Source organism: Salvelinus sp. IW2-2015, linkage group LG37, assembly GCF_002910315.2.
Source record: "Salvelinus sp. IW2-2015 linkage group LG37, ASM291031v2, whole genome shotgun sequence".
NCBI classification, from domain to species: domain Eukaryota; kingdom Metazoa; phylum Chordata; class Actinopteri; order Salmoniformes; family Salmonidae; genus Salvelinus; species Salvelinus sp. IW2-2015.
Genome location: NC_036876.1, coordinates 5,806,904 through 5,832,248, shown reverse-complemented (window position 1 = coordinate 5,832,248; position 25,345 = coordinate 5,806,904). Strand labels below are relative to the sequence as shown.

At 43.4% G+C, this 25,345-nt stretch overlaps 1 protein-coding gene across 1 annotated transcript in view; it reads right to left on the bottom strand.

Moving 5' to 3' along the window:
* The window catches only part of LOC111960173 (netrin-1), a 29,101-nt gene extending 4,069 nt beyond the window's left edge, over positions 1–25,032 (bottom strand). Inside the window, exons 1-5 of the mRNA XM_023982070.2 lie at positions 24,861–25,032; positions 13,999–15,473; positions 13,673–13,861; positions 10,832–10,981; positions 655–686 (exon numbers count right to left, since the gene is read on the bottom strand). Of these exons, the coding sequence (XP_023837838.1) occupies positions 655–686; positions 10,832–10,981; positions 13,673–13,861; positions 13,999–15,463 (1,836 nt within the window). The 5' untranslated portion in view covers positions 15,464–15,473; positions 24,861–25,032. The remainder of the gene's footprint in view (positions 1–654; positions 687–10,831; positions 10,982–13,672; positions 13,862–13,998; positions 15,474–24,860) is intronic.
* Between the last annotated feature and the right edge of the window lie 313 nt (positions 25,033–25,345).

Below are 25,345 nucleotides of genomic sequence, written 5' to 3'. Positions count from 1 at the left end.
GGTTCATCCTGCACTTTAACCAGCGATGGCTGGCAAATAACGATAACACACTCCCTCATCTGAGAGATAGAGAGAGAGGGGTGGGGGGGGGGGATTGAGGGGGAACAAAGAGAACAGAAGGAGAGAAAGTGAGAGGAGAGAGAGGGAATGTATTGAATGAGAGAGAGCATCTGACTGCGACCATGTCTGTAACCACTAATCAATAGCCCTGCTTCTATTGTCATCTACAGTATCTTATGTCTAAAGAGCCTCTTGGCGTCCAGCAACAGGTGAACACATCCCCCTACCACCACTAGAGGGACTAGAAGCTACCAATCCAGTTAGATCATTACAGCTTGAGACTCACACAAGGTCAGTATGTATCTAATTGGAAAGTTATCAGTCACCAACTCTAAGTCCAGAAAGAGTTAAGTTTTATTCTGTTCCTAAAACGCTTGAATCAGTTTATCCGTCGCTGATCAAGGGATTTTTTGATCAGGTGTGAAAAGTGCTGGCTGAAACCCAAGCCCTGTAACTCCCAGTCCAGCGTTGGGGGAACCACTGAAATTGTGGCCCAATATTACAGTTCAATATAGTAGATCTGTGTTAAGACTTGCAATAGTCGTTTTCAATTTAAACCCAAACTCACTATCACTGTAACTGGGGTTGGTACACAGGTGTGGTGGGGGTTGGCAACTCCTGGATTCCTACAGATAAAAACAAACACTTGACAGGTTGTATGTCATCATAGGGTGAGTTTTGAGAATAGACAGGGGCAGGGTGTGAATACAATGCCTTTTAGCTTACCCTACTTATCAGAGCAGACTTGTCTTTGTTGCACTATAAGTGCAGGTTGTGTGTGTGTGTTGTGTGTGTGTGTGTGTGTGTGGTGTGTGGTGTGTGTGTGTGTGTTGTGTGTGTGTGTGTGTGTGTGGTGTGTGTGTGTGTGTGTGTGTGTGTGGTGCTGTGTTGTTGTGTGGTGTGTGTGTGTGTGTGTCGAATGGGAGAAGAATGTGAATATGTGTGCTATGCGTGAATGCTGTCGGTTGTGTGTGTGTGTTGGAAATTCCCATGTGGAAAATGAGTGTGTGTCTGGATGAGTTGGTTGTGTGTGTGGTCCTCCAAAGAGTCAGAAATTTCCACCCTGTGACAGCCTTACACACACCACACACACACACACCACCACACACACACACACAAGAAGGACAGACAGACAAGCAGACAGACAGACAGACAGACAGACACGACCGACAGACAGACAGACAGACAGACAGACAGACAGACAGACAGACAGACCGCAGAGCAGAAGACAGACAGACAGACGACAGACAAGACAGACAGAGACAGACAGCAGACAGACAGAGACAGACAGACAGACAAGAACAGACAGACAGAACAGACAGACAGACACTCTGGTGGCAAAATGTTTTTTTTTAGCTACATTACCATAAAGACACATCAGCGTATAGTCATACCCAGGGTCTGTCTATCTGGTTGTCTGTCTATCTAATGTCACTTCATGACCGTTAGAGTCAGCTACCTCAAATGCAGCACTGGGCTATCCATATAGTATCCTGGGCTTTAAGTAATGTGTGTGTGGCTTTGGGGCGCCACCCATATATTACCCTGGCCCTCACTGTGTCTGTGTCCCTGTCCTCTCTGACACAACTGGGACAGTCAATGACACCCTACACCCCCTCGCCAGCTGACTGGGGTAGAGGGCCAGAGTTAGAGCTAGTTCTGAACTGGAGTTTGGGGTTAAATCCTATTGGGGGTTGGAGCATGCACGATGCACACATATGCGTGCGTGTCGTAATGCTCACATACTCAAGACATGCAATGTTCGAGTTGTCGTGACCTAGGGATGATCTTCCTCCAGTGTGTGCATGCCTGCATGTGTGAGGAGTGCATTTTGTGGTTTGTGCATACATCTTGGGCAGTGAGATGTGTGTGTGTGGGTAGTGTGGGTGTGGTTGTGTGTGTGTGTGTGTGTGAGTGTGTGGTGTGTGTGTGTGTGTGTGTGTGTGTGAGTGGTGTGTGTGGTGTGTGTGGTGTGTGTGTGTGTGTTTGTTGTGTGTGTGTGTGTGTGTGTGTGGTGCGTACGTGACGTGCGTTGGTGTGCCGTTCATTAGTGCGTGCGTGTGTGTGCTTATGTTGTGGTGTGTGTGTGTTGTGTTGTGTGTGTGTGTGTGTGTGGTGTGTGGTGGTGTGTGTGTGTGTGTGTGTGTGTTTTTTTTCTGTGTGTGTGTTTTTGTGGTGTGTGTTTTTGTGTGTGTGTTTTTGTGTGTGTGACCTCAATACATGTCTAGCCTATCTGTTCAGACAACTGGTGTGGCCACCACAAAACCCAGATTCAGCAAACCTACTAATTATACAGCCCTGGTCTTTTCCAACGATGACTTTAGCTTTAAGGGCGAGTTTAGCTTCTGTGGCTGAGGTCTCACTCATACCGTAACTTTTGTTTTTAGCCAGCGGAGCGGCTGGCTTTTGGTGGATGAGGGGAGAGAGAAGAAGAGAGAGAGAGAGTGTGAGAGAGAGAGAGAGAGAAGAGAGAGAGAGCGAGAGAGAGAGAGAGAGAGAGAGAGAGAGAGAGAGAGAGAGAGAGAGAGAGAGAGAGAGAGAGAGAGAGAAGAGAGAGAGAGAGAGAGAGAGAGAGAGAGAGAGAGAGAGAGAGAGAGAGAGAGAGAGAGAGAGAGAGCAGAGAAGGAGAGAGAGTAGAAGGAAGAGAGAGAGGAGAGGAAGGGGGGAGGGAAGAGAGAGAAGAGAGAAGAGAGGAGAAGAAGAGAGAGAAAGAGAGAGAGGGGAGGGGAAGAGAGAAGAGAAGAAGAGAGAAAGAGAAGAAGAGAGAAAGAGAGAAAAGAGTAAAGAGAGAGAGAGAGAGAGAGAGAAGAGAGAGAGAGAGAGAGAGAGAAGAGATGAGGAGGAAGAGAGAGAGAGAGAGAGAGAGAGAGGAGAGCAGAGAGAGAGCAGAGAGAGAGAGGAGAGAGAGAGAGAGAGAAGAGAGAGAGAGAGGAGGGAAGAGAGAGAGAGAGATGAGAGAGAGAGAGAGAGAGAGAGAGAGAGAGAGAGAAAGAGTTGGAGGACAGGGACGGGGAATATAGATAGCCTATAGAATGGGTTCAGAGTTAAAAACAACAAAGGTTCTTCTTCACCCTCAGAGTTTCCAATCCGGAGCTCTTGACGTGGAGGGGAGGAGGCTTTGAATGAGGGCATGGCGCAACAGGGTGACGAACCCAGACCGATGTCACCTGATAGGCGCTTAGGAAAGTGTCCGCCCGAGGCCAATCCGATTGTGTGTTGTCGGCACTCTCCCGCATTTAGATCGCAGAAACACACATGGATTAAGCGCTCCGATTTGAAAAAGCAAAGCCACGACTGCAGGAGTGTAGAGAATAAACGGTGTTTAAAATCCCAGTACGAGCTGATCTCGGATCATGAGAGCATAGGCCTGCTTATAGAAGGCTTAAGGGCTCTGTTAGCACTGTTGTGGAAACAGTAAAAACTAACATTGTTGGAAATAGAGGAGGGAGGACCAACAAGGGCGATATTTTGGACAAATTAAATAATAGATATTTGATACGCCCCGAGGGTGGCTCTCTTTATACAGGTTTGATAAAGGCTTAAACTTAGGTAAAAAATCTAATTAGGTTGAGAGAGGAGAGAGAGAGAGAGAGAGAAAGACGAAAGAAAGAGAGAGTAGAGAGACGAGAGAGAGAGAGAGAGAGAGAGAGAGAGAGAGAGAGAGAGAGAGAGAGAGAGAGAGAGAGAGAGAGAGAGAGAGAGAGAGAGAGAGAGAGAGAGAGAGAGAGAGAGAGAGAGAGAGAGAAGAGGAGAGAGAGAGAGAGGAGAGAGAGAGAGAGAGAAGAGAGAGAGAGAGAGAGACAGAGACCAGGAGAGGGCAGTCATGATGCAGAAGAACAGCTCTGATGGTTATAATTTTCTGGTTGTTATAGAGTGAGATTAAACCGAAAATTAAATTAGCAAAATATATCTTTGGTAATCAAATTGTACAACTGAAGTAGAGTAGGATTGCGGGAGAGAGACAGGTAGATTGCGGGAGAGAGAGAGAGAGGGAGAGAGAGATAAAAGGGTCATTGGAGTTTCACAACACGAGTTAAAATGAGATTATTCCTATTGGAAACCAAAACCCCAAGGCAGCTGAGACTCAAGGGTGAGATGAAGAGTTCTGTAGTTGGGCTTAACCCAAAACTATGCCGTAATATGTGGCCCATTTTGGTTCGCAAAGCTCAGGATAATCACCTTCTTTCTTGAATCACCATTAGAACTTATCCGTCTGGCCCTACATGGAGGCCAGTTTTCCAAACAGAGTAGGTAGGTACAGTTGACTTACGGATGCAGGGCGGAGGGGGGAGCGCCCTTGTTGGTCCCAAGGGGCAGCGGTTGCACTTCAAACTTACCCCATCCGACACACACTGTCCGGATGTCTGGTTAACCAGCGGCCCACAGCACCCATGGGGTGACAAACTGACAGCTGGAGAGAATAGAGAGGATTGAAGGATGGGAGGAGAGAAAGAAATAGATGAAGCTAATAAACCATAAGAAAATACAGACAGCATTCGTGCATAATTGGTAACATTGGCTCTGTCATGCCTACTTCAATGCTTTTGGAATTTGGAGAGGGAGAGAGGGAGAGAGAGAGAGAGAGAGAGAGAGAGAGAGAGAGAGAGAGAGAGAGAGAGTGGGGTTATCCAAAGGGACAAGACAAAGAGGAAGCCGTTCTTCAGTAGGTCGTTTTTCCTCAGTAAAGTAGTTTAAAACAAACCCTTACAGCTCTCAAATCACCTTTTAAATAATTAGCTTACAGGCAAGTCACCAAGGTTTAAATCACCTAGATCTTGGAAAAGGCTGACTTAAACATGGTGATTTATTCTGTCATTGATTATTAAATCAAATAATATTATGACAGCTATAAATAGCACTAAGGTAACTGACATAAGTTAACTAGCTATAGCTGTAAAGCCTATAAATGTTATGAGCCTTTGGGTGCCAGTCTGTTTCTTCTCTTCTCAAATCCTTGTACGCCAGACTTGGATGACAATACCATACGAGCGATTCCTTGCTGTTTGGGTTTTAGGCCTGGGTTTCTTCTGTACAGCACTTTGAGATACTCAGCTGATCTTTAAGAAGGGCTATAATAAATACATTTCGATTTGATTTGATTTACACTAATGGACAATGAAGTTGTATTGTATTGTATATTATGGGATTTTTGGCCTCACCCAGGCCTTTTAAGACTCATAATGTTTACATCTGTAGGTGGCTACAAAGCAAAACTTGGTTCATATGAAGCTTTACCACTTGTGCTGTTAATATGAGTAGTATTTGATTTCAAAGAAAAAAGTATAATTTCAATATTGAAAAAAGATAAACATAATTTGAAAAAAACCTATGTTTTGACTTGACACGGTTTTTAATCTCCAGTGGTTTCTTTCCTTTCAAAGTTGCCGTCGTACTGTATGTTAGCACAGCTTTGCAGGCTGCCGAAGATTCTATGGCAACGACGTTATTTAAGTGTCAGCATTGTTGCATTAAGTATTAGTGCTAGTTTGAGACCACCAGATTAAGGGCAGTCTTTGAGAAGCATTTGACTGGTTTATAAAAATTGTCCCTGTCCTATGAGAATTTAAAGCCTTTTTTAAATAATAAGTATATGGGATTGATTTTAAGTAATCGTAGCTTAAATTAATTGTATTAATATTATGGTGGTATTGTTGAGCATAATATACTAGAAAAAAAAAACGGGCGTTATCAAAGTTCCAGACTGAGATCCCTCAGCTCGTTGTTAAAGTTATGGGCCATTTATTCAGTAGAAATTGGCCATAGTAGGCCAATTACAAATCACTGAGCCCTCTTTTTCTTTACTGTATCCATTGCAATTATCCTGACCGACATTTGATCCATTTACATTCACCATTCCTGTTGGTAATGCTTCAATTTGGATCGTACTTAAAAGTAGCAGAGAATCCACCACTCTGGAACTTTGATATGCCGTATATAATATTCAATTGTTCAATAATATATTGACATTTTGTCAAATCTAAAAATAATGGTATAATTTTCCAATATTCATGTTCATATTTTTAAATTATTCTAAATGGAATGTCATTTTTTTTAAAATTGCAATCAAAATACTACTTATACTTACAGGCAAGCTGTAAAGCCTATATTTTATTTTTTGTTGTTGCTTTGGTAAGCATCTATGAATGAAACATTCTGAAGATCTTTAAAGGAAGGCCTGGTATGGAAATGTCATAAATATTGCGAAATTTTGTGAATCATTCTGTCCAATTTGTGCTTTTCGATACAATTCAATATAACGCAACAAGCCTTTCCCAAAGGACCCATTCTATCTTTGGATTACAATTTTGTGAAATCTTTTCTTGTCCTGGTTTCGTGAGGAATCACTCACTCACTCCTAAGGAGTTGGGAAAAAGACCTGAAACAGACTAGCATTCCAGGCTAAAATATCCGTTCAAAGGTTCTCTCCACTCCAATATTGCTACAAAACAAATCAACACTCAATCACTCACACAGCACACACGACTCCCTGCATTGGTGTCGTGTGCATGACCTAGACCACCACATTGAACAATGGTTATATTAGAAGTTAGGTCACTCGCCATGAGGCATGCCAGAAGTGTACAATCATTGGGACAACATGTGCCAGTCATAGTTGTCAGGCAGAGTGGATTCCTAGCAGTGTAAACATGGACTAGATCCAGTCAGCACAAAGGGAATGTTTGTAACCCTAAAGGCATACTTGTCCTCTTGTCACAACGAATGTAACATCATAAACACTGTGGAGGCAGGAACTACAGACCACATGTAGAAAACCGCCGTAGACTGGCAGATACCACAAAGAGAAACAGATATACTAACAGAGCATATGCACACGCAACTTGACAACACACATACATTCTTGCAATGATAAGATAACATACAGCTGGTCCAGTAACGGGTACTAATCAGAAAAAATACCAGACTTTTAAAAAATGCTTCGCATGCACACACGCCACCATACACTTCAAAAAAATGTTTAATACATTTTGCAAGACTTTTATTTTGAAAAACGAGTCGTCATATTAGTTTAGGGACTTTTATTCTGAGGTACTTTTATTTCAATTCTGGAATGTGAGTTACTTCCACCTCACTATCAGTTGTTAATAGCAGTGTGGCAGTGTGTGGTGAGAGAATAAAAACTGTGCAGCACTACCATCCCTACTCACCGCACCGGGTAAAGCAATTGTTGTTGGCAACAACAAAGTAAGTTTAAAGTAAAAATTGTATGAAAGTGAATAAACGTTGACATGTTAGAACSAACATGAGCAACTAGAAGCTTTCTCCTGGTTGTACCTAGTTAGCTTTACATTTACAGTTTAGTAATTTTTAGCTTTGTCAGGTTTTATCTAACTAGCTAATGCTGGGTAGTTCTGGCTGTGTGAAAAACTGATAGTGTATGTTCTGAAGCCAAGAATACTTGCTAGCTACAGAATTACTTGCACAATCACTGTCTTAATCTTCATCATAGGGTCAGCAAGTTAGCAATGGATGCGCCACCAGTCAAGAAGATAAAAAAAGTTCTTGGCAACTGCCCGTACACCACCCCTGGCAAACTAGCTGGTGAATTTGAGTGATTTCAGATTAGATGTCAGTAGCCCTTTCCTGCAGTCAAATGACCAAATCGCCCTCTAGTGGCCTCATGGGTGGAATGTTATTMATGTTTTTCATAATTTCATCGTTAATAAACAACAAGTTCATAGACTTATGATCCATAATAGTGTGAGTCAGAGTACAAAACGGTTGTTTAATTGAATATATCCACTTAACAGTCACATTGCTATTCAGTACAGAATGAATGGCCATGACCCTAATAAAATACAGAAAAATACCTAAGACTGATTAGACTGTACCAGAGTAAATGCCCCTCTGCAAGGTCCCCTTAGCCTTGTAAATTTGCCCAATTGTAAGYTAAGATTTGTCTGTATCCTTTTCTCAGAAGTCACTAGAAATKAGCATTTAAAACCTGTTTTTAAAAATCGAGGGGACCTAGAGCTGTTGCGGTGACCATATTACCACTACACCAGCGGTCATGAGTCATCAAGGCATTATCGTTTAGTCACGGTAATTAGGCTTCTCCAAGCTCTGATGCTGCTGATGGTCATTAGTAGCCTACCAAACTACTTGTTACTCAGCACTCTATTATCCCTCTAATCACTCTGACATTAATGCAAATGTAATTGAAATCTAATAAAACACTTTATGAGAGCCCATGAGCTCATGTTGCGCAACATTTCTATAGGATATGCAATTGCGATAGAAAACAGAGTTTTGATGGCCTCTATTAAAAAGAGGAGGATCCTATCCGTTTTCCATAGGCTGGGCCTACTATATTTATTTTGTAACTTTCCTAATATTAAGCACATTGCTCATATTTACAACAGGAGTATAGCCTACCTGGCTGGCATGAAAATAAACCACAGGGAGAAGCGTCCTCCATGCGCTATTTAAGTGCATAGACGACATGTATTTTTTTGAGCCAGATCATGATAATAGTCCATTTAAAAATCCAAATAAATTTCACACATATATTATTCAGTATATGTAAAGACAAGATTAAATCAAGAATAGTCTGACGGGTGACAATATTAGCCTATCACTTGTGAATGATGCCCAGCATAAGGCAAGGAACAATGCCTTGTTTTTGCTACTTTTTCTAATCAGTCACACACCTCATGTAGCCTAGCCCATAGGCCTATATGTTTTGATAAGGTTTGTATCACAACTAAAGTGGCCAAATAACTTCTTAAAATGAAGCACATTAATTGGCTTTACAAGGGGTGTAGAGCCTAACTGGAATACATACACAGCGTGTGAGTTTCAAGTTTGGGGAAGATCATTTTCACCATAAAAATGCACCTTCACATTCACACTTATAGCCTACTGCCGTGTACCATTGCTACGCTTTTAATGTGAAGAAATAGCCCAATAGTTTATTACATTTTAAGGTAAATGTTCTGATCTGTTGTGTCAGCCTCATTGCGTAAAAAAARWTKTTGATGCTAGTTTTGTATTAATTTGRGATCTATTGCATCCCACAACTGTCCCAGAATATSTTTGGAATATTTATTTCTCGCACAGTATAGAATAGCTCAGCTTTTTTAATATGGGGAATAATAGGTTGACATTGGTAATTGCTTTCGCTGTTTGTTAGGCCTACTCCTCTCCAATACCTTCAATATGCGCCTCGGAATTGGATMAGTACGCCCGCATTTGCATCCCAGAAGTGTCTATCTTCACTAGTAGCCTGTGAGAAAGACATAATCACGTGATGGAGAGCCATGTGAGGTGYTTCGGAGCATGCAGCACTCAGGGAGAAAGGAACAACAGCCACTGGCTGCAAAAGGAATGTATTTATGGTATTTTTTAATACCTATTTATCGTGATTACGATCTTGTCTCATCGCTGCAACTCCCCAATGGGCTCGGGAGAGGCAAAGGTCGAGTCATGCATCCACCGAAACATGACCCGCCAAACCGCACTTCTTAACACCCGCTTACTTAACCCGTAAGCCACCCACACCAATGTGTCGGAGGAAACACTGTTCAACTGACAACCGAAATCAGCTTGCAGGTGCCCGGCCCATCACAAGGAGTCGCTAAAGCTCCCCCGGCCAGACCCACCCCTAACCTGGACGACGCTAGGCCAATTGTGTGCCGCTATATGGAACTTCCGGTCACGGCCGGTAATGACACAGCCTGGGATCGAACCCAAGGCTGTAGTGACTCCGCAACACTGTGATGTAGTGCCTTAGACCGCTGTGCCACTCGGGAAGCCTGGCATGGATTTYTTTAAGGYGCATTACTGCCACACAAAGGGAATCCCGCTGGGAAATTCATTCAAATTGTGAATGAGAGACTGATGAAGTGTGTACAGCCTGCACAATAAACAAAGCAGAGCTTATGCCTTTCAAGCAACTTTTTTCAAATCATCATTAGAGTCACATCATGCAGCCTCACAATGTATTAAAAATAAAACCATATAGCCCAACATTTGTAGAGTTATTKAAGTTACATTAATAACTCTAAATTAAGCACATCGGAGTACCTATTTCTTTGTTAACCGCTCAACACAGAATAGCCACATGTGCGCACTCCCTCAAATCGTTTGGAGAAAATATCCTTTTTATTTTATTCAACTTTGTTCAATTGTATTTTTCATACTATAAAATAATATTAAATAATGGCACGGAATTTCTAACCAAATCTTGTTTTCTAAATGAACTAATGTAGCCCAGATCAGGACCTAACATAAGGACAACTCAGAGTATGCTATTCTGTTCTTCTGAAATAGACTGCATTTTCTTCCTATCATGTTTCTTTCGAACTGTCTAAAATAAATCATTGATTTATTGTGAAGGTGGATTATGGATTTATTAGACTAAAATGTAGATGTCCCAAAGGTATGCATCAGTGGCTTGTAGGTTATGTGCGGAAGCCAGGAGATGCTAAATGTGTTTATGTCAATTAACGGTCAATTACCGTGAGACCGACAGTTATTTGCTTGACAATCACCGGCTGACGAAATTTTGTGACTGCCACAGCCCCTGCACAGGAGTATGCCTCAAGTGACAATGAAACTCTGTAGTTGGGCTTAGTTGGCCAGTCCACATAAACTGAGAACTATGTAATAACACGGGTACCATTTTGGTTCCAAAGCTCCAGGACAATCACATTCTTTCAAAATTCCCCATGAGAATGTTATTGTCATTAGAAGTTTGGCTCCAACATGGAGGACAGTTTCCAGACAGAGTAGTTAGGTAAAGTAGACTTACGGATGCAGGGGCGGAGTGGGGAGTGCCCCTGTTTGTAACCAGGGGCGCAGCGGTTGCATCTCAGTCCCATCACGCCATCCCGACACAGACACTGTCCCGATGTCTGGTTACACCAGAGACCCACAGCACCCATAGGGTGACACTGACATGCTGAGAGAGCAGGAGAAGATGGAGGGATGGGAGGAGAGAGAAGGTTAATGTCACATAGTAAAGAGCATTGTATTAATAACATTTGATTGCTCCTAATAAAGCTTCTATGAATGTACAAGAGGGAAAGAGAGAGAGAGAGGAAAATGAGCGAGGGAGAGAGAGATGACAAACACAGAGAGAGGGAACGACGGATTAGAGACGACAGAGAAAGGAATGGTAGATAGGAGTGAAAATAATGATACATGGACAAAGCAAACATGGAAATGGGATGTAAAAGGATGAATGACAAAGCAGTTTAGAAGGAAGGAGGGAGAAAGGGAGAGTTGGGGTCATCGAAAGGGCACAGATAGAAAGAGGAAGCCATTCTCTAGTAGGTCTGTTTTTCCTCCAGTAATGTAGTTTAAACAAACCCATACAGATACTTCAAACACCTTTAAGTCATTAGCTCTAAGGGCAGGCCACTAAGGCTCGGAAAAAGGTTGACTTGGCCGGAACATTGATCAAATAAACATGGTTCATTTATCTATCATTGATTAAATCATATAATATTATGACACATAAATATCACTAATGTAACTTCCATAAGTTACAAATCTATTTGCCTACAAATACACTGAGTGTACAAAACATTCAGAACACCTTCCCTCAGAACAGCCTCAATTTGTCTGGGCCTRTTGGCCCATGTTGACTCCAATGTTTCCCACAGTTGTGTCAAGTTGGCTTGATGTTCTTTGGCTGGTGAACCATTCTTGATGCATATGGGAAACTGCTGAGCGGRAAAAACCCAGCAGCGTTGCAGTTCTTGATACAAACCGGTGCGCCTGGCACCTACTACCAWACCCTGTTCAAAGGCAGTCTTTTRTCTTGYCCATTCACCCTCTGAATGGCAAACATATACAATCCATGTCTCAATTGTCTCAAGGCTTAAAAATCCTTCTTTAACCTGTCTCCTCCCCTTCATCTACACTGATTGAAGTGGATTTAACAAGTGACATCAATAAYGAATCATAGCTTTCACCTGTACATATGCTTTACCGTTTAGAAATKWAAGCACTTTATGTATCTAGTCCCCCCATTTGAAGATGTCATAAGTATTTAGACAAAATTCCCWTAGAGTGTATTAAAGTATGTTTTGCCAAAAAGTAACTGAATGGTGAATAATGATTGGAATAAGATATGATTTTTTGTAACACTTCTAAATGAATCCTGATGATGCCATGGTTAAGAAAAATCGTGAATGAATCATGAATAATGCTGAGTGAGAAAGTTACAGAGGCTACAACCAAACACGCTAACTTCTCACCATTACCGGTGGAGATTAGCATTTGATCTTTGTCCCTCTGTAACTTTCAAATGTTTTATCATTCGCAATTCATCAATTCATTCATGATTATCTGTCATGATTATGCATGATCATCTGTGGATGCTACCTACATTAATGTAGACCAGTTCAGAAGTGTCTTCTTTTCTTACTTACAATAAAAGGGGCCCCAAAAGAACACAGTACATTATTCACCATTCACTTTCTATTGGGCAAAAGRACACAGTACATTATTCACCATTCACTTYCTATTGGGCAAAAGACAATCCGAAACAACCAAAACAAGCAGTGAATGAATCCAACACGTTTGTAAAGTCACAAGCTTGATGTAGTCACTGTGTGTAAGGAATATGGGACTAAATATTACACTTTTGATACACTATAAGTGAAATTTGTCCAAATACTTTTGACATCTTCAAATGGGGGAACCAGATACATAAAGTTCTTTCATTTCTAAATGGTAAAACTGATATGTATGAAAATACCCTCAAATAAAATGTYGCCAATATAAAACATTTGATCTCAAATCCAAAATGCTGGAGTATAGAGACACATTTGAAATGCTAGCTGCACTGTCCACATACACACGGAGGGGAGTGTATTTATGGCCTGGATGCTAGTCTGTTGCTGCTCTCTTGCCAACTCCTTGTTACTCAAGTCAAATGTGACATGACAATTCCATAAGGAGTTGGCAAGAGCTGAAAGAGACTATATATTTACATAAAGAAATTATACTAAAACAACAAAACAAAATATTTAAAAAATAAAAAGCTGAAAGAGACTGGCACCAAGGCTAAAATATCTCATTCTAATCTACCTAGTTACATTTGTCCATTATTGCTATAAGTGCAACCCCCTTGCACTTGCACGACACACACACTCAATCACACACACACGCACCTGCATGTGTCATGTGCATGACCTYACTCCATTAAAAGTGGTTATATTAGGACTTCGGTCAACCGCCCCAAAAGCATGCCAGAGTGTCACAGTCACTTAGAACATGTGACCAGTCAAAGGTCAAATGTCAGGGTGGATTCCAGCCAGTGGTAACAACATGAACACTAAATCCAGTCGACTAGCATACAGAAATAACTGTCCTCTGTCACAATGTAACTACCTCATAAACACTGTGGAGGAGGCTGGAACACAGACACATGTAGGCATACCTTGTAGACTAGCAGATGCAAAAAGAGAAACAGATATCCTAACAGATGCAGATGCACACACACTTGGACACACACTGATCTCTGCATGGATAAGATACACAGCTGGTCGGTGAGACTTAATACAGGCACAACCGCTTTAATGTGCACGCACACGCACACACATAAACACACACACTCTCTCTCTCCCTCTCTCTGACTGACGTTGGCAGGTCTTGCGATGGGTGGGGGGCTTGCTGTGGTCTCGGGTGTATCCGTTCTGGCAGTACTGGCAGTGGCGCCCCGCTGTGTGATGCCGACACTTCAGACATACCCCCCCGCTGCGCCGGCCCGACTGCTGGAACACCTCCATGCTGAACCGACACTTAGAGGAGTGGCCGTTACACTCACACACTGGAGGGAGGGAGSGAAGGAGGGAATGAATGAATGAATTTCAGTAAAGGCGGTAAAGTTTACATCCATGATCCAATTTGCACACACATACATACACACACGCACACACAGACACAGTAGTGGGGGGTGTGACTCACAGAYGCACGGTTGTGGCTGACTAGGCGTGGCTCGTTGCCAGGGCCTGTCGTAGTAGTAGTCCTCACAAACATCGCAGTCCGCCCCTGCTGTGTGGTGCTCACACACACACACCGCCCGGCCCGCATCATCACGACGACACCGAGAGGCATGTCCGTTACACTTACACCTGCCCCCCACCTGCAGGTCGGAAAGGGCCAGAGCRGGCCGGACAGGGGGGGCAGAGATCAATGGAGAGGGAGGAGCCAGCTCAAGATTCCGATTCGCTCTCACTTTAGAGTTCTGTTGGTTGTTCCTCCTCCTCCGAAGTTCCCGCCCCTTGTTGATTCTCCCCTGCTTGCTGTCGATTGTCCAATCACAGATGCTGCCTTCCTGACACGGACTCCAATGGTGGCCCCCCTCCCTCTCGCGGCCACGCCCTTTTCCTTTTCCGTTTCTTCTTTTGGAGATGTCTATTTCCATAGTGTCTCCTTCTGCCTCCTTCCGGGTCACGTTGTGTCCGTCCTCTCCCCGATCCCCCGACCCTTTGTTGTATCCTCCTCCGTTCCTCCTTCGTTTTTCTGTCTTTCTTCTCTCCTTCTCCACAAACCCCCATTTATTGTTGTCCCCATTCACCTTATCCACCTGTCCCACCACAGCCTCGTTCTTCGACCCTGCCCTCCACCTCAGAACCCCCCCACCCGCTCCCTCCCCCCAACCGACCTCACCACTTTTCCCCTCCGAACTCCCCACCTTGGTCTGCTGGGACTGGGTCACCTCGTGGAACACTAACCGTATGTCCGTGGCCGTCACCCAGTCCTGCAGGGTGGGGCTGTAGTCAAAGTCTGGAGAGGAGGGTCTTCCATCTAGGGTGGAGAAGGCCAGCAACATGCCTCCCCGGTGCCTCTGCAGGGGCCGGGGGTCTGAGCACAGAGGCTCCGTCTCCTGGTGCCTGGTCTGGGCTACCGTCTGGGCCTGGAGCCCAAACTTCCCGGGGCAGTCGCTGGAGTAGTGCTGCATGGGCCTCCAGGTGCGCCCGTGGTCCATGGACTTGAGCACGGATAAGGAGACGGGGTCTGACGGCTCCCCCTGCTGGCAGAACTGCAGGCTGATGTAGGTGACCTCGAAGCGTCGGCCCAGGGGAAGGGTGAGGACCCAGTCCCCGCCGTCGAGGCCTCCTGCCTGGGCCGTCCAGCAGGTCAAGTTGTGGGGGTTGTGGAGGTCTGTGAGGGAGCTGACGTTAACAGCTTTCTGGTCGGGGGGTCCTCGAAGGGAGTGGGCGGTACTGACAGGGACACCGTGGGCGGCATTGATGAATTCCGACAGGCAGTGTCGCGGACGCCCATCCAAGTGGTAGCAGGGGTCATGGGGTGAGGTCCAGCTCAGAGGGGAATGAGAGAGGGAAGGGGAAAGGAGGGAAGGAGGGAGGAAAGTGAGGAGAAAAGGGAGAGCCAAGGAGGGGAGAGGGGAGAAGGGCAGGAACATCATGTCATCGAGCCTGTGGGAGAAAATACTAAAATTAACGATTTTAGGGGATAAAGTGACGGGGTGAAATCATAAAAGGAAAATATATTGATGGATTTATATGACTTGCGGTTGGAGCCAAAGGGAGGGGCCGTCTGAGGTAAAGAGACCACCTGTGCCTTAATTGAAAACACACCAGCTCGCAGCACCACCATGGACATTTTAACATCCCTCGTATCCCTCGTATCCCTCATACAATCCAACCAAATCTACCTCCACCCTTAAACAGGCCTATTTCCCTACCCACGACAGTCTTTAAAAAACTATTATCTTGGCCCATAAAGAGCGGATGAGTGTACGGGTGAAAGCATATACCGAGTGGATGAGTGTATGGATGAGAGTGTATAGAAACCCAGCCCATAAGTCGTGCTTGAGTGTATGGATAAAAGCGTGTACAAAGTAAAGAGCGTATGCAGAGTGGACGAGTGTATGGATGAGAGCGTATAAAGAGTGGATGAATGTGTGGATGAGATGGATGAAAGCATACAGAAAACCAGCGGGTCTGTACGGGATGACAAAAAACAGCTGGGTCTGAAAACTCAAGCTGGGCAGCATCCATCATCTTTATGGTCCTCCTTTTAAATCCTTCTCCCGCCGCTCTGCTCCACTCCACTCTACTCAACGCACATGGGCAGGAACCCGAGTTTTGGAGAGCCCAAAGTGTGGAGAGAAATGGAAGGAGAGAGAGAGAGAGGGTGTGAGAAAGAAAGACAACGAGAGGGGAAGGAAGGAGAGATGGAGCTTAGTGTGGAAGATGGAGGGAAAGATTTATAGAAGAGAACGCGAGAAATGTGTGTTCAGCTTAAACCCCTGTACAGTCACTTCCTGTGAGAAGACAAACACAGACTTGTGTATGTCCTTAGTGTGAACAGATTCCCTTCCCTCCTAAAACGGCTGGTGATGTGTTAAATGTATTTGTCTGCCAAGAATTGATAGTGATACCAGAGAAGGTTACTTCATTTGCGCCTGCAGACATGGGCGAACAATGCGTCTACTTTTCCTGCCAACATGATCTACAACAAACTTTGCGGTTTTATAGACAGACGGATAGGCTGGGGGCAAGCAAACAAGACTCCTACCCAACACTTCACACCAAGCAATTTACAAAGACACAGATTGTTAGGATCCATCTCTTTTCCAGGCCCTCCTCTATTTCTCTGTAAATGTATCTCTGCTATGCAGTGTGTCCGTCTCGCTCTTTCCCTCCTCCCCTTTTACTCATTCCCTCTCTACTGTCATTGCATTCCTCTCTCTCTCTCTCTCTCTCTCTCTTCTCTCTCTCTTCTCTCTCTCTCTCTCTCTCTCTCTCTCCTCTCTCTCTCCTCTCTCTCTCCTCTCTCTCTCTCTCTCTCTCTCTCTCGCTCTTCTTCTCTCTCTCTCTCTCTCTCTCTCTCTCTCTCTCTCTCTCTCTCTCTCTCTCTCTCTCTCTCTCTCTCTCTCTCTCTCTCTCTCTCTATATATATATATATATATATATGCACCATATTCTGGGAATATCTCTAACAGCGTCTTGATTGACGATGTCCTAACAAGCGTTTGACACTGACAGCACAGTCAGCAGGCCTGTATAAACCAACCCCATAGGAGAGGATAGAGGATAGAAAAAATGGTTGGGAGCCACCCAGGGCTAGTCATCCCACTCAATTAAACCACAGCCCGAAACTTGAGGCTTCTCTTAGGACTACAGCACTATAAGTGGCTCCGGGGGGGTTACAACGGAAGTTATTATTTAAGTCACCCCCCAAAACGTGTTATGATTCCCTGCGAGCCCCCCAAAAAGCAGACTGTCCCAACCTGGCTCTGTGGGATCGGGTGGATGATGAGGCTTGTCAGGTATATCGGGCGGCTATGTTTTGGGGTGTCGTTATTGGAAACGCCACGACCGGCGGCTGAGGTGACGAGTGGTCCGACTGCAGCCCCTGTCCTGCTCTGACGCATTCCTGGGGTCCGGTGTGCACCCCTTGAGCATTCCACACGTGTTGCAACATGCCCCGTTGGGAACCCGAACAGCCCGCTAAAAACTGAGCCTCATTAATTGATCGACTGATTAATTAGGTCTCGGGTTTCATATTGGCGTCAGGGTGGAGGGTTTCGCTCGAGGGGAGAAGGGGAAGGCGAGATGGGGAGAGGGGATGTCTGGTACAGTATAATCAGGTATAAAGGAGGTAAAGATGGTGGTGGGGTGGTGGGTTAGGGGAATTCATGGAATGATTCTTAAAAAGGGTTTTGGTGATTGGGGAATGTCTGAGAAGTTCAGACAAGATGCTGTTGGTGGGTAGGGGCGTAAGGGGTTAAGGGGGGTTAGGATACAGAGGCGAGGGGGTTGTTTGCTATTCCCCATGACGTTATTTGCACTCGTCTTTCTCGGTAACATTGCCACTAATTAAGCATAGCCCCCATAACAAACTACATGATGGAGGGAAGCTTTTCAGACAGGAGCACTCAGTACAGGGCTCTTTAAAGTGCGCCTCACCATTCTCTGTGCCCCGAGGCCAAATCCAGACCCTTACCCCCCTCATCCCCCTCCGCTCCGATACCAGATCGCCAGTCTGGCACCTGGAATGTAACCCAGCCACCAGATATTGTTTCAATGTTTTTTCTCAGTCACTTTCCATAAATTCACACACCCAGCATGTCGGAAGAACACGGTGGATGAGTGGCATTCCTCTTTAATAGAGCTTTAAAGACGAGAAGAAGACAGGAAAAACATTCATATCCCAAATATTGTACAACATAGAAGTAACTGACAAAATAAAGGAAACACCATCATAAAGTCTTAATGGGGCGTTGGGGCACCACGGGCCAGAACAGCTTCAATGTACTTTGGCAGAGATTCTACAAGTGTCTGGAAGTGGAACTCTATTGGAAGGATGAGACACCATTCTTCCACAAAAAAATCCATAATTTGTTGTTTTGTTGATGGAAAACGCTGTCTTAGGCGCAGCTCCAGAATCTCCAATAAGTGTTCAACTGAGTTGAGATTTGGTGACTAAGGCGACCATTGCATATGGTTTATACAGTTGAAGTCGGAGGTTTACATACACCTTAGCCAAATACATTTAAACTCAGTTTTTCACAATTTCTGACATTTAATCCTAGTAAAAATTCCCTGTTTTAGGTTAGTTAGGATCACCGCTTTATTTTATTTTAAGAATGTGAAATATCAGAATAATAATAGAGAGAATGATTTATTTATTTCATCACATTTCCAGTGGGTCAGAAGTTACATACTCTCAATTAGTATTTGGTAGCATTGCCTTTAAATTGTTTAACTTGGGTCAAACGTTTTGGGTAGCCTCCCACAAGCTTCCCACAATAAGTTGGGTGAATTTTGTTCCATTCCTCCTGACAGAGCTGGTGCAACTGAGTCAGGTTTGTAGGCCTCCTTGCTCACACACACTTTTTCAGTTCTTCACAAAAATGTTCTATAGGATTGAGGTGAGGGCTTTGTGATGGCCACTCCAATACCTTGACTTTGTTGTCCTTAAGCCATTTTGCCACAATTGTGGAAGTTTGCTTGGGGTCATTGTCTATTTGGAAGACCCATTTGCGACCAAGCTTTAACTTCTTGACTGATGTCTTGAGATGTTGCTTCAATATATCCACATAATTTTCCTCCCTCGTGATGCCATCTATTTTGTGAAGTGCACCAGTCCCTCCTGCAGCAAAGCACCCACACAACATGATGCTGCCACCCCCTGTGCTTCAGGGTTGGGATGGTGTTCTTCGGCTTGCAAGCCTCCCCTTTTTTCCTCCAAACATGACAATGGTCATTATGGCCAAACAGTTCTATTTTTGTTTCATCAGACCAGAGGACATTTCACCAAAAAGTACGATCATGTGCAGTTGCAAACCGTAGTCTGGCTTTTTTATGGCGGTTTTGGAGCAGTGGCTTCTTCCTTGCTGAGCGGCCTTTCAGGTTATGTCGATATAGGACTCGTTTTACTGTGGATATAGATACTTTTGTACCTGTTTCCTCCAGCATCTTCACAAGGTTCTTTGCTGTTCTGGGATTGATTTGCACTTTTTGCACCAAAGTACGTTCATCTCTAGGAGACAGAATGCGTCTCCTTCCTGAGCGGTATGACGGCTGCGTGGTCCCATGTTGCTTATACTTGCGTACTATTGTTTGTACAGATGAACGTGGTATCTTCAGGCATTTGGAAATTGCTCCCAAGGATGAACCAGACTTGTGGAGGTCTACAATTTTTTTCTGAGGTCTTGGCTGATTTCTTTGGATTTTCCCATGATGTCAAGCAAAGAGCACTGAGTGTGAAGGTAGGCCTTGAAATACATCCACAGGTACACCTCCAATTGACTCAAATCATCATTTTCTGGAATTTCCCAAGCTGTTTAAAGGCACAGTCAACTTAGTGTATGTAAACTTCTGACCCACTGGAATTGTGATTCAGTGAATTATAAGTGAAATAATCTGGCTGTAAACAATTGTTGGAAAAATTACTCATGTCGTGCACAAAGTAGATGTCCTAACCAACATGYCAAAACTATAGTTTGTTAACAAGAAATTTGTGGAGTGGTTGAAAAATGAGTTTTAATGACTCCAACCTAAGTGTATGTAAACTTCCGACTTCAACTGTATTGTTTTCCTGGTCATGACACCATTCAGTGACCACTAGTGCCCTGTGGATGGTGGCATTTTCATTCTATGGCGGCATAGCCATGGTAGTCAAAATAATGGCGTGCCCGGCACTTTTATACATGATCCTAAGCATGATGGGATGTTAATTGCTTAATTAACTCAGGAACCACACCTGTGTTGAAGCCCCTCCTTTCAATATAGTTCGTGTCCCTCATTTACTCAAGTGTGGCCATTCTTTGGGCAATTAATAGGCATATCCATTACAATAACTTATCATGGAGAATCACATAAATAACGTTTTTCCAGAGTAAATAGGAACCGATCACGGACATTGAATACTATTTCACGCTTACATCATWTACTGTATATACTAAAGTATCAAAACGATTTGTCAGCAAGGCTTTCGATGATGTCACTTTTCAAAAACCTTACATAAGCGAATAGCGTTTAAGTAAGGTCAATTATGTCTCTGGAGGGAGGCAGTATGCATGGTCTTTTAAAGCAGCAGTGGTCAGTGTGCTCAGCTGTGCTCGGCTGGCGAAGGCCTGGAAAAATACTTCATGACAACCTGGGCCATGTTTACAGCATAGTCTAACATGGTGGGGGTTAGCTAACAGGAGAGCCTTCTGCTCATGTTCTCACAGTAAGCCTTCAGCAGAAATCTGCTCTAAGACACTTTGTATAATCGTTCGTTCCTTTATACTTATGAGTTCAATGAGTTGTCATAGGGTCAAAGGTGTGAGGAGTTTCAAAGTAGCGCTTTGGGTTCAAACCGTCTGCTCTGTAAAATCCCGCCACTTCCACCAGTTGTTTTAAATGCTTTGCTACTGTATGTTCCGTCAACGTGTGGGGAGGTTGTGCTTTGGGGTTCGGATAATAAGAAGATATACTAGGGGTACTAAGGGAGAGATGAGATTGGATACCAGGCTGTAAGAGAGGCGTATGAGCGTGGCAATAGAGGTTAAAGAAGTGGGGTAAGACACAGAGAGCATAAGGGCACTGAGAGAGGGATATGATTATAGAGGGTGGTAATATGGGTGTAAGAGGGTGGTTAGAAACGTGTAAGGTGATAAAAGTACGGAATAAGTGGAGGATACGAGAGTAAGACGTTGACATATTAAAGAGAATACGAGGCCAGGGGGATAGGAGGGGGATTTGGAGAGGGCTAAGTGGTATACTGTGGGTGAAGGAATAAAGGCTAATAAATTGAGAATATGATGTCATTAAGAGGTGACATGGGCAGAAGTGGGCAAGGAAGATGATCCCTTCTGCTATCTGTCAGCTCCCCTTGCCTCCGTTCCACTCTGTGGTCTAAATCTGTGTCTTTTGGGGCTGTGTATCTGGAGCAAATGAGCTGGATTTGGCCTGTCTCACACACTTTAACATTCCTTGTCATGGGCAGCAGTGTAGAGCACTACCCAGCTATTCCGCAGCCCAGCCTCAGCACAACCATAGAATACAACATGCAAGATGGAGGCAGAGGAGACAGTGTGCTTTGTAAACAGTAGGCTTTGTTAATTCGTTATTGTGCAATATTTGATATGGTTATCAAATGCACTTATATTAAACTGGCTAAATAGCTAATTCAAACGGGTAAAGGATGTGGCTTATTAAAATACCACGAGGAGTAAGAAGTGTAGGCCTGATAGAAATCATGTTCAAACAACTCTGGTCCACAGTGGATGACTTCTTTCAAGAACATATAACAATATGCACCCTGGGCTAAGGCCTGTACGATACATTAATGAGCTCTAAATAGACACTGATCAATTACACGAACCTACCACTCTTTCACTGTGAAACTGAACCGGACACCTGCTTGGGCATGTTATCGCGATCACATCTGACAAGATACACCTTTGTTAATTTCCAATTGTCCTTAGCACGTCTGAAACATAACGCAGCATAGAGACAAGGAGAAGAGAAATGCGATGTATTCTCCCTGTATTCCCAAACAGCATTCCTGTCCGCTCCACGGAGCAGATTCCAGCAGCACTGTTTTAGGTGTAATAATCTAATTTTAGTGGGGCGGTGAGGAGGTGCAACTGACAGCACGCACAAAATGGATTATCGCCGCTCCTGCACGTATCTTTAGCAGGCCCTGTCCCTCAAGTTCGCACCTCCAACGCGCAGCCAAACGGCCGCCTGCTATGGGCGCCCCTCGGCCTGAAGTCAAGAAGGGAAATGGAACGACACGAAGATGATTTATAAAGGGAAAAGCTTTTTAAAACAGGCCAGACGACTCAGCTTGGACATATTTCAGGGATCGAATAAGAGAAGGTATGCCCTAAAGCACATGTCAAGCTCATTCCACGGAGGGCCGAGTGTCTGTGGGTTTTCTCTCATCCCTTGTACTTGATTGATTAAGTRAGGTCACTAATTAGGAACTCCCCTCATCTGGTTTTCAAGGTCTTAATTGGAACTAAAAAAAACAAAACAGCAGACACTAAGTCCTCCATGGAATGAGCTTGACATCCCTGCCSTAAATCAGAGGTGTCAAACTCATTCCACAGAGGGTCGAGGGTCTGCGGGTTTTTTGGTTTTTAATTTAAATTAAGACCTAGACAACCAGGTGAGGGGAGTTCCTTACTAGTTAGTGACCTTAATTCATCAATCAAGTACACGGGTGGAGCGAAAACCCACAGACACTCGGCCCTCTGTGGAATGAGTTTGACATATGTGCCCTAAAGGAAGCGAGGCTATTTCGCTGAATTTCGCTCTGGTTCTCGTCCCACGCTAGTTTATAACCTATCACACAAGTCGACAATGCGCTAAGCAAACCCATGGAGGTTTCGCCTCAATGTCGATATTGAAAAACAGATGGACATGAAATCATGGTCCGTGATTTCATCTTCAAGTAATGCCAAAAACAAYCTCGGGCGAAATGAAAATGAAAGTGAAGCCCATTTTACTAAGTGGAAGACATGTCATTGTGGAATTCACAATTAATTGYAGGCCACAGTAAGAATCGTAGAAAAGTATATTTTGACCACCCATTGACTTAGATTTAGAACATGCCTATTAAATCCTATTTAAAGCATGCAGAAGAAGAATTAGGCCTACAAAATCCCGTTTGATATAAATTCAATTGACCGAAGATTGTGACAAGTAAATAGATGAACRTATTGTAGACTATTTGTGTTATGTTAATTAAATCCCCCTCGAAACATTTTTCATGGCGACAGAGGCGAAGGTGAAATCTCTACAGATACATGCAGCGTATGGGCCTGTGTTGACCTTGGAACTCGTTAAACGTAACATGTTGGAGACAATTCGATAGAAAATAWTATGCGTTTGGAATTTGAATTACCAGGCAAAAAGCTACATTACCGTTTTTCTCATTAGAAAATAGAACTTAATAGCCTTTTTTGACCAATAAATCACGAATTGTTAAGCCTATTATTATTAGTATAATTATTGTTATTATTAAATCAATAAATTGAATGATAATTGAATAACCAACCTTGGCAATAGAGATTATTTAAATAAGATTATTTAAKGAAAAAGAGCAATAGCCTACTGTTGGCTAAATAAATGTTCCCCAATATTAATTCAATAAATTGAAACCCAAGTTATACTCTGGGGTGCATCCGGTTTAGACAAATGGGTGTAATAAATGAAACACCCTTCGAAGAAAAATAGTTGGATTGGTTCATTTAACACAAATGTCTATCAAATTTAGTACGATTGTTCTTKCCCAGGGTCACTTGCTGCGCGCCGCCAAATTGTCTATAATTGCACATTCCAGTAATTATGCTCAATTTGCTTCATCTTGCAGAGACAGAACATGATGTAAGCCTATATTGTATTCTACGCATTTAAGTGTTATTATCTTTCTGATCACACACTTAATCGCAATTTTCGTTATTTYCTCGAAATAAGTATAAGCTATTTATCATGGCTGTTGTCCCTGTAGAAACACACATGCCCAATGGCATATCGCTGTTTTCAAGAGGGAAATGCGATAGGYCCTAGTCATATAATAATAATAATGATTAGTCTATTATTATTATTGTTATTATTATTATTATATTTCAATTCAATTTATTTTAAACCTAAATAAAGGGGAGCCGAAACAGAATAACAGTTCTGACAATAACCTTACTTTTTTGTGATGATGAACGTATTCATACAATTGTAAACATCCACTTCATGACTTATACTGTATATCAGCTGGTCCTAAAAATATTGAGGCACCTCTTGAAATGACTCAATCCAATACTTTCAAAATCTTAGTTTTGACAATGAAACACTCCCAACTAACTCAACAGGCTTTTTAGATTTCAAATATTTAATTAACATAATCACGCAAGAATAATTATTRCCTTACGTTAGGATATTAAGATATTAAATAAACCATAGGCTACCATCATAAAACAATATTCCAATGAAAATGGTCTCAGGCTGAATTATTCCATTTATTTATCAATAATACTATATTATGCTCAGATATGCCTATATTCCCATGAAGACGACAGGTTTATATCAAATCAATCTTCAATAAAATAAAGTGTAAATCATCATTTGGATACATAAAGCCTGCAATGGGTTATAGCCTACCAATGGAGAGTAAGTGCCTGAGTATACAGTACTTATAGCGCGAACTTTGGCCCTTTCACCGGGTCCAAATGATCAACTTGTCAATGCCTAGTCCTTCCATTCTAAATTTAAAACAGGTCTACGAACCTCCGTGAGAAAGAAGCCACAGCGAATAAAGAAATATAGGCTACACATAAAAATGTAAAATATGAGAACGCTCACCATGTGCGTCTCAATGTTTGATCTCCCTTCGCTCGTGGCGGCTCATGCGGTCTTAATCAATATAGGGGCGCAACAAGTGGACAGTTATCCGGTCGCCCTGTGCTGTGCGCATGGAGTGGGGATCCAACTCGCTGCAGCCCGCCTCAGCAAGGGGGCGTCCCGTCCTGACGTCAAGACGCCGCTGCTTCTCTCAACTCCAACTCACATCTGCACAGTGCCCTACTACAGTGCAGGGCGAGTCAGTCTGGCGGACAATTTGCAGATAAATAATTAAGACAAAGTGGGCCCAATTACCTAGAAKTTCATCATTGCTTTTGTAGACTTCAATCTCTTGTCGCAATATTTGTTCTCGTTTTCCAAACGTCAAATGGAAAAAAATTCGTTGAACCACGTAGGCTAGAAGGGGATAGCTCTTACATGCGGTATAGTGAGTAAGCACTAACGTAGCAGATGAACTAAAGCAGACACAGATGGAAAGCAGGAAA